The following is a 10,651-nucleotide window of genomic DNA, read 5'->3' on the forward strand; positions in this document are numbered from 1 at the left end:
TCATAACTTTCCTTCCAAGGAGTAAGCGTCTTTTAATTTCATGGCTGCAATCACCATCTGCAGCGATTTTGGAGCCCCCAAAAATAAAGTCTGCCACTGTTTCCACTGTTTCCCCATCTATTTCCCATGAAGTGATGGGACCAGATGCCATGATCTTCGTTTTGTGAATGTTGAACTTTAAGCCAACTTTTGCACTCACCTCTTTCACTTTCATCAAGAGGCTTTTTAATTCCTCTTTACTTTCTGCCATAAGGGTGGTGTCATCTGCATATCTGAGGTTATTGATATTTCTCCCGGCAATCTTGATTCCAGCTTGTGCTTCTTCCAGTCCAGTGTTTCTCATGATGTACTCTGCATAAAATTAAATAAGCAGGGTGACAATATACAGCCTTGACGTACTCCTTTTCCTATTTGGAACCAGTCTGTTGTTCCATGTCCAGTTGTAACTGTTGCTTCCTGATCTGCATACAAATTTCTCAAGACGCAGGTAGGTGGTCTGGTATTCCCATCTTTTTCAGAATTTTCCATGGTTTATTGTGATCCACACAGTCAAAGGTTTTGGTATAGTCAATAAAGCAGAAATAAATGTTTTTCTGGAACTCTCTTGCTTTTTTGATGATCCAGTGGATGTTGGCAATTGGTCTCTGGTTCCTCTGCCTTTTCTAAAACCAGCTTGAACATCTGGAAGTTCACGGTTCACATAGTGCTGAAGCCTGGCTTTAGAGAAATGCAAATCAAAACTATAATGAGGTATCACCTCACACTGGTCAGAATGGCCATCATTAAAAAGTCTACAAATAACAAATTCTGGAGGGTATGGGGAAAAGAGAATTGTCCTACATTGTATAACCACTATGAAAAACCATATGAAGTTTTTCTCAAAAAACTAAAAATAGAGCTGCTATAGAATGTATGATTCAGCATTTCCACTCCTGGACATATACTCAGACAAAACTATGATTCAGAAAGATGCATGTACCCTTATGTTTATAGCAGCAGCACTATTTATAATAGCCAAAACATAAACACAACCTCAAAGTCCATGGACAGATGAATGGATAAAGAAGATGTTTTATATAAACTTATATATATTGTCATACTAGGTGAAGTAAGGATGAGATGGTTGGATGGCATCACCGACTCAATGGACATAAGTATGAGTGGACTCTGGGAGATAGTGAAGGACAGGGAAGCCTGGCATGCTGTAGTTCATGGGGTTGCAAAGAGTCAGACACGACTGAGTGACTAAACAGCAACAAAAGTGAAGTAAATCAGAAAGAGATAAATACCATGTGATACCACTTATATATGAAAAACCCTACCATGTCTGACAAAGCTCATTTGGTTTTGAGCTTCATGTCACCAGCTTCAACTCGCACCACAGTTGATTATCATGTGCTCCCAGCAACACTGTCTGCACTGCATTGCCTTGTATGGACCATGTTCCTTCTCATCACTCTGAGTCAGCTCTAGCTCATCCTTCTAACCTTGGCTCTATTGGTGACTTTCTTAGGAAAGTCTTCTGTGGCATCTTTGACAAAGAAAACCCTTCCTGTCTAGGCTCTTGGTCAGTTGTTGAAGTTGTAATATGGAGGATGTAATCACATTTATTTTTTTTTAATATTTAAGTTATTTAGTTAATGTTGGTCTCCCTAACAAGGTTTTCCTCTCTTGTGTATCTCTAGCACTTGGAATGCTAAATATGCTATTTGTCAGAAAATGAATAAATTGGTTAATGAAAAGTGAAGGCAGGAGAGGACAATACATTGTCTTCTTCCAAAAGTCCTCTTCCATTTTAAGAATAAAACTTTTTACCAACAAAATATTATCGTACCAACATGGGTTGGAAACATTGATCCATCTAATTCCTTCATCCATCAACTTTAGACCAATGGCTAGAAATTTTATTTCCTATAAAATGTCCTTCATTTCAGACCCTTTCTCACCTTTTAAATTGTTATCCTTTTTGAGCTTTCTCTAATCAACTCACTTCCAGTTAGTTTCACGTTTCATCAGCAGCTTAACATGCTTCACTGTTTCTACTCTCTAGTAAGTAAAATCCACGCCATTGGCATCCTTGCCATCAGCATCTGAAACAAATTTTGTGGGAATATGTGCATACATATAGCTAATTCACATTTGTGTACAGCAGAAACTACCACAACATTGTGAAAGAAAGTGAAAGTGAAGTTGCCCAATCATGTCTGACTCTTTGTGATCCTGTGGACTGTAGCCTACTAGGCTCCTCCATCCATCAGATTCTCCAGGCAAGAGTACTGGAGTGGGTTGCCATTTCCTTCTCCATGGAATCTTCCCGACCCAGGGATTGAACCTGGGTCTGCTGCATTGCAGGCAGACACTTTACCCTCTGAGCCACCAGGGAAGTCCATTGTAAAGCAATTATATTCTAATTAAAAAAAATCTGCATTCAGGATACCCACCATGTAGACTCCTTTCCAGTCTTCTTGGTTGGTTACTGCTCTTCTTCCTTATTATGTACTTCTGGCCATCTCCTCTTCTCTGTCTTCTAGTTCTGGGCTTTATATAGCTATAAACATATAATTCTCCAATTATACCTTAAATTTCAACTTATTTTCCTAACTCTAGACTTACATATTTAACTTCCAACTACATAGTTCTACAGTAGCAATTTAATGCTTTAATATGTTTTCTTACAGATGGCTTGATTTATGTACTGCATTGGAAAAAGATACACAAAACATTATGCAGTCCGTCAAGTGCAGAACTTGAACTCTCTGTGGTCCACTTGGAAGGCTGATCCCATTACTCCATTTGCCAAATGACGTCTTCAACTCCTGCCTCTGGCTTCCCTAATCTCTATAAACAGTGACCTTAGAAATCTGTATTCTATCCAATGATACTGGTGAGTGGATGGGAAAGAACAAAGAATCCATGGCCTTGGCATACATTGATGAGACTGGGCAAAGGCAATGTAGTTTAGAAGCTGAGCATTATCAATATTTATCTCTTTTGAGATCAGAAAGATTTTGGCAGCAGAAGAAACCATTTTAGCCCTAGAGACAGTTCCCAAAGTTACTCATTAGAAAAAAACCTGGAGGAATTTTCTGTTGAGAAAATTTCCTATAGATAGGGTTTGAGGAATGAAATCAACAATTAAACAGAAGTCTAATATTGATTTGGACATGGAATTAGAAAGACGACTTAAAACTCACAATTTTGTCAAGTCACTGCCCTCTCTCCTTATATAAGAATAGCTTGAAAAGACTAACATACAGCCATAACATGTTATATGTGTCCTTTTGTTTTTATTTTTCTGAGAACTTTTGTCATACAAATATACTGAAATTTAACAAATTGTTTCATACCTCTATTGATAAAGTCATCTGAGTTGAGACTTGAAACATTAAACAGAGTCAGTGATTCTCTGCTGTACTCTTACCTATTTCTGAATCACTGAAGAATGCAATTTAATTAAATAAGTGTTTAACCACCTGTGTTACAGGGTGTCATGTAGCAATAGGTAACCATGTGCTCGTCTATAATTTACAGCATCCATGTATGTTCAGTCAGTCAGTTCAGTTGCTCCATCATGTCCAACTCTTTGCAACCCCATGCACTGTAGCATGCCAGGCTTCCCTGTCCATCACCAACTCCCAGAGCTTACTCAAAGTCATGTACATCCAGTCAGTGATGCCATCCAACCATTTCATGCTCTGTCATCCCCTTCTCCTCCTGCCTTCAATCTTTCCCACCATCAGGGTCTTTTTCAATGACTCAGTTCTTCCCATCAGGGGGCCAAAGTATTGGAGTTTCAGCTTAGCATAAGTCCTTCCAGTGAATATTCAGGACTAATTTCCTTTAGGATTGACAGGCTTGATCTCCCTGCAGTCACAGGGACTCATAGGGTCTTCTTCAACACCACAGTTTAAAAGCATCAATTCTTCGGTGCTCAGCTTTCTTTATAGTCCAACTCTCACATCCATACACGACTACTGGAAAAACCATAGCTTTGACTAGATGGGCCTTTGTTGGCAAAGTAATGTCTCTGATTTTTAATATGCTGCCTAGGTTGGTAATAGCTTTTCTTCCAAGAAGCAAGTGTCTTTTAATTTCATGGCTGCAGTCAACCATTTGCAGTGATTTTGGAGGCCCTCAAAATACAATCATTTACTATTTCCATTGTTTCTCCATCTATTTGCCATGAAGTGACAGGACCTGATGCCATGATCTTAGATTTGAATGTTGAGTTTAAGCCAAGTTTCTCACTCTCCGCTTTTACTTTCATCAAGAGGCTCTTTAGTTCTTCTTTACTTTCTGCTATAAGGGTGGTGTCATATACGCATCTGAGGTTATTGATATTTCTCCTGAAAATCTTGATTCCAGCTTGTGCTTCACCCAGCCCAGCATTTCACATGATGTACTCTGCATATAAGTTGAATAAGCAGGGTGACAATATCCATGTATATTGGATTACATAAAAAATTCTGATCAATAGAAATTCTAGTCTGAGATAGTTCAGGGTATAAAATGCCTTCTCCCCATACACTCTTTTATAAACAAAACTGGAATTAAGAGACCAAAGAAGATAGAGTAGGAAGATGGAAGAACTATGTGAGCTAGGTTAGAACCAAATTCTTTGCTTTACAAAAGTGGATGTAAACAATTTGGATAGTCTGTTCATGAACTCAAAATATCCTTTTATAACTTTTCAGTCTGTATCTCTATTATTTATTTAGTAGTCTTATTTATTTATTTATTGGTTGCACGGCCTGGCTTGTGGGATCTTAGTTCTCTAATCAGGCGTTGAACCTAGGCTCTTGGCAGCGAAAGTGCAGAATGCTAACCACTGGACACCAGGGAATCCTGTATCTCTAAATAGTTGGGAATACTGGTATCCACTATAGTTTCAGGTCCAGTGACACTTCATGGAACATAGAAACTGAGGACCATAGTAATTCTTGTCTATTAGCTCCAAAAATACTTCCACAAAGAAAGCTGAGTGCCGAAGAATTGATGCTTTTGAACTGTGGTGTTGGAGAAGACTCTTGAGAGTCCCTAGGAATGCAAGGAGATCCTACCAGTCAATCCTAAAGGAAATCAGTCCTGAATATTCACTGGAAGGGATGATGCTAAAGCTGAAAGTCTGATACTTCGGCCACCTGATGCAAAGAACTGACTCATTGGAAAAGATTCTGATGCTGGGAAAGATTGAAGGCAGGAGAATGGGACAACAGAGGGTGAGATGGTTGGATGGCATCACTGAATCCATGTATATGAGTTTGAGCAAGCTTCAGGAGTTGGTGATGGACAGGGAACCTGGCGTGCTGCAGTCCATGTGGTCGCAAAGAGTTGGATATGACTGAATGACTGAACTGAACTGAATTACTATTTGATAGCTTTCACTTAGTATAAATTTGGTGATAGGCAAGGAAAACAAACTTGATGAATTCTTCATATTTCACTGGTATTATATCATATTCTATCACATTACAATCTGTGAAAATGAGTATAGAAATCAAAAACAAAATAAATAATAAGGAAGAATTTTGAAGCTCAATTTTCTATGACCAGAAATTGAAGGGAAAATAACAAATCAACGAGCAAGGAAGATATTCCTGAGATTTTTTTTCATGCTGCCTCCATTTTTAGCAATATTTTATAGTAATCTTTGACAGGTTGTCCATTTGAATTATAAAGCATCTTTGGAGTCTGAGTTCACAATTTATCTTTGTTAATTAGTACTCAAAGCATTATTTGTTTTAATTACTTACTTGCTTCCTTGCTTAGAGAAAAAGAAATCATGATATATTGCTTAAAAATTTCCCTTAACTCATATATGAGTTAACATTTATTTTTCTATTTGAGTAACCATAGCCCTACACTCAAATTCTTAAAATAAAACAGCATAATAACTTTATTGTTCACTTTACAATATGTTAATTTACAGGAAACATGCAGATTAACAAGCCTTAGTATTATCCAACTGTACAATATATGCATATTTGAGGCAAATTTCTGTATCTGATTTTATTCAAGAACACACAAGAATACGTAACCAAATAGTTTTATCAACTTATATCCCCCACACAAATTCAACATTAAGATTCCAAGGGGCTTCCCTAATGGCTCAGTGGTATAGAATCTGCCTGCCAATATAGGAGACACTGGTTTGATCCCTGATCTGGGAAGATCCCACAATTAAGCCCACTTGCATAACAGGAGAAGCCACTGCACTGAGACACCTGAGCACCGTAACTAGAGAGAAGCCCCCACTCGCTGAAACCAGAGAAAAGGCTGCCACAGCAATGAAGACTCAGCACAGCCAAAAAAAAAAAGATTATGTGTATAATGTTCTGTTTGTTCAAGATTCCCTTACATTACCTAGTCACACACTGTTAACACAACTAGACTGGACTTTCCCATTTATTTTTCTTTATATAATGCCTTCTGTTTCACAAACAGTAAACAATTAGAAAAGCAGTCTAATTTCACATCTCAACTTTCTCATAGCCTTTTTACTGATGTCTTGGAGGAATTCTCTAGATTTCTTAGGGTCAGAGTCTCCTTCTGATCACCCTCCTCAAAGCCCCTTCTACTTCCTTGTTCCTCAAAGTATAGATCAGTGGATTTAGTACAGGAGTGATCACACTGTACATAATGGCAATGATCCGTTCCTGGTCCACAGAGCTACCTGAGGCAGGATGAATATAAGTGAAAACAACAGGGGCATAGAAAAGAACAACTACCATGAAGTGGGAGGCACACGTGGACAGTGCTTTATGGAGCATGCTGCAAGAACGGGTCTTGAAGAAAAGATAGATAATAATATAGAAATAGGAGAGAAGGGTTAGAGAGAATGGACCCATGGCAATGGCCCCTGTCACAGAATGAAGTAGCCATTCATTGAGGTCAGTGTTTCCACAGGCCAATTCCAGCAATGGCTTAACATCACACAAGAAGTGATAGATATAGTTGGAGCCACAGAAGTTTAAGCGAGAGGTCATTACTGAGTGCAGCAGGGCATGGAAAAAACCAATGATCCAGATAGTGACAGCCATCTGGCTACAGACCTGATGATTCATGATAAGAGTATAATGAAGTGGTTTGCAGATAGCCACAAAGCGGTCAAAGGCCATCATAGCCAACAACATGGACTCTGTGCTGCCCAGGAAGTGGAAGAAATGAAGCTGGCTTATGCATCCCAAGAAAGAAATTGTTTTGTGGATAGAGAGGAAGTTCTCCATCATCTTTGGCAGAGTCACTGTGGAGTAGCAGATATCTAGACATGACAGATTTCCCAGGAAAAAATACATAGGAGAATGGAGTCTTGAATCAGAGATGACAACCATCATGATGACTCCATTCCCAGCCATATTGACAATGTAAATTGCAAGGAAAATCACAAAGAGAACAGGTTGCAGTACCTGGATGTCTGTCACTCCTAGGAGGAGAAATTCAGTGACTGAGGTTTGATTCAGCATCACTTGAAAGAAAAGACAATATAAGATATGAAATTATATCTCTCATGGAAACCAGAGTCCTGCAGGTGAGGATTTCACATCCAGACAAAAATATTTTGAGGGAGAGCTTTGTTGTTTTAGGGCTTACCTGTTGGCTCAGTGGTAACGAAGCAACCTATAAATGCAAGAGACATGGATTCAACTCCTGGGTCAGGAAGATCCCCTGGAGGAAGAAATGGCAAATCTCTCCAGTATTCTTGCCTGGAAAATTCTGTGAACAGGGCAGTCTAGAGGGCTACAGTCTATGGGGTTGGAAAAAGTCGGATATAACTGAGCACATACTCAAAGTTTGGGAAACCTGTGAGTGGAGAAGAAAAAGATTCGATGTGACCTCAATAAAAAAGTGAATTAACTAGGAAACATTTCTAAGGATCCCATGGGATATTCACCTTTATATCTAGAGAATATTTGTAGTAATTATCTAACCTTTATTACACCTTTACTGAAGGCTGGCACCAAGGAATTCAGAGTAGCTTTCCTTAATAACCATGTGTATTTTGTATACTGTTAAACTTTATCATTTCTGCTTAAGATACACATGATATGCCAAATGTTATTTTTGGTTCTCTACCCACAAAACAAAATTGTATCAAAAATTCATTTGGAGGAAAAAACCTTTTCCTACGGTTTAAAGAAAACAGCAGTCAGACTTTCTGTACTAAATAATTTATTTCACTGAATCTTTAGAGATTACTCATTTACTTTGATGAATGTCTAAAGGTATGGCACTAAAATATAGGCAGTAGCTGCTGCTGCTGCTAAGTCACTTCAGTCGTGTCCGACTCTGTGTGACCCCATAGACGGCAGTCCACCAGGCTCCCCCGTCCCTGGGATTCTCCAGGCAAGAACACTGGAGTGGGTTGCCATTTCCTTCTCCAATGCATGAAAATTAAAAGTGAAAGTGAAGTCGCTCAGTCGTGTCTGACTCTTAGTGACCCTGTGGGCTGCAGCCTACCAGGCTCCCCCGTCCATGGGATTTTCCAGGCAGGACTACTGGAATGGGGTGCCAGAGCCTTCATAATCCACCAATACAATGTCCATCATTAAACAGGAAACCAACTCTAAGTCCTCGTATGTAAATTTAACACTAACAAGAAATCAGGGAATATGGGCAACTTAGAGCCTGTTTCATTCTCTTACCTGACTCAGTGTTCAAATTTATAGTTAAGAAAGTTGATCAGGTTTATACTTCAGAAAAATAAACAGTAGAAAACTATGAAAAATAAAGAGTAGAAAAATGTTTGAAGTGATAGTTTATATTGGGATTATAGTATAAGCTCTTCATATTCCAAAACCTCTTGTTTCTGAAATTCTTTCTTTTGTTTATGATCCATGGTTCTTTAGATATATAAACTCTGAGAGAGGGTGTCCCCTGGGTTTGAGAGGAGTATTGTAAGAATAAACAAGATAGCTTTCTATACCTGCAACATAAGAGAATTCTCCTTGGGGAATTCTTATCTTGAGTTCCATTTCTTTTTTTTTTCATTTTTCCTCTTTTCCTTCCTGTTTCTTTCTTAGTTTCAGAACCACAGCCAGTACAATTCTCAGTGGCCTCAAGTTTTCTTAAATTATCTTTCATTTCCTGGGACAGAGGTATGGATACACTTTCTCATCTTGGGACCTGAATTGGAAAAACTATAAAATGGAAGGAAATTGGGCTATGATATTTAAGGCATGAGGGTCAGTTATATTTCTTTAATCCATATAGAAAAATGATTATCTTTAAATATTCCCCTCATTTATTACTGTGGCTCTATGGAAAATAGAGGAATAGGGAAAAATAGTAGTGCTTTGTTTCTTTTCAATCTGACTTTTCACTGTTGGTATTAACACTAAATTATTTCCTTTAATTTTGAAATTCCCAAGCTCACATTTCCCTCTAGGAGAATGAAGCTGGTCTCTCATTGTGTATCTTTACTTCTTGCTATACTCTTTAGGTAAAAATATTCTATCTGCCTTATCCAAAGGATATCTATATGTGTTCTGACATCTATCCAAGCTTTAATTCCAATCGCAAATGCCATGTCCTTTGTCCATCTTTCTATAGCAAATCACTTTTTTTTGCTATGCAGAAGTTCACTGTATATTCATCACATTAATAATTTCTTGTTCTAATATATGCTATGAATATAATACAAGTGGATAGCAATTATTGTGTGCTCATTGTGTAAGTGATGTTTCTGAGTCTATGTATTTGCATTTCCATCCTTTCTTCTATATGTTTAAAGTGATGCCAAAAGTGCTGGAGGACTTCCTGCAGAAGACATTCATCTCTATGACTGGTTCCTTGACCCAGTTCTTTATCTTTGGCTCTCTAGGGACAACTGGATGCTCCTGATTGGTGGTCAAAGAAGATAATCACTACTGAATAATTGTTACCCTTGCTGCCACTCAGTCCCAGACGGTACTTGGGGCTGGTGGGCATAGCCTGGCTCTTTGGCTTCATGGTAGATGGATTGGTTGTGGCCCTGGTGGCCCAGCAGAGGTCCAGTGGCCCAATCACATTAGCCAATTTTACTGTGACTTCACGCCTTTGTGAAGACTGGCCCACTCAGATCCTAGAGTGAGTGGTCCAGGTGACAAAATGCATTCATTCATTGTGTGGTTATCTCACTATTCTTTTTGGACTGATTCTGATATCTTATGCCTGGATTGTAGTGATTGTATTGGCAGTTCTTGCTGTGGTCAGCAAGAGAAAGGCTCACCCACATGGTCCTCCTACCTAGCTATAACGTTCACATGCTGTGAAATTATCATGGTCTTTTACATTACAGTCTCTGCTGCTCAGTCTCCATTCAAGTTATTACCCTGCTGTATCTAATGGTCACCACCATCTTCAATCCTCTGATCTAACCTCTTGGGAGCAAGTTGGCTCATTAAGCACTGAGGAGGCAGCTGTCATAAGGAAACTGACACATTTGACTTACAAAGGAGGGTGTTGATATTTTCTTTTGGGAGTGCAGATTTCTCCACTGAGAAGTCTTCCAAGAATGTTAAAGCATATCTTTGTCTATTCTCTTGTTCCCCTCTAATCTTTCTGTGGTTCCTCTGAAAGTGAGGCAAGTATGGCAATTTTTAAGTGTTAGATTAAATTTTTTATTTTAAATTCTATTATTTCTCTATTAAATAGGTCATGAATATTTTATATA

General features: G+C 38.6%; 1 protein-coding gene across 1 annotated transcript; it reads right to left on the reverse strand.

Moving 5' to 3' along the window:
- Positions 1-6,536: 6,536 nt before the first annotated feature.
- On the reverse strand, positions 6,537-7,463 carry LOC133235895 (olfactory receptor 12D1-like). The gene has a single exon (XM_061397679.1). It carries the CDS (start codon positions 7,461-7,463, stop codon positions 6,537-6,539), a length of 927 nt encoding a protein of 308 aa, XP_061253663.1.
- Positions 7,464-10,651: the final 3,188 nt, after the last annotated feature.

The sequence above is a fragment of the Bos javanicus genome, chromosome 23 (genome assembly GCF_032452875.1).
Source record: "Bos javanicus breed banteng chromosome 23, ARS-OSU_banteng_1.0, whole genome shotgun sequence".
In the NCBI taxonomy this organism is placed as follows: domain Eukaryota; kingdom Metazoa; phylum Chordata; class Mammalia; order Artiodactyla; family Bovidae; genus Bos; species Bos javanicus.

Bases quoted from the DNA above. Each gene is read 5' to 3' on its own strand.
- LOC133235895 (XM_061397679.1), bottom strand. From the start codon at position 7,463: ATGCTGAATCAAACCTCAGTCACTGAATTTCTCCTCCTAGGAGTGACA.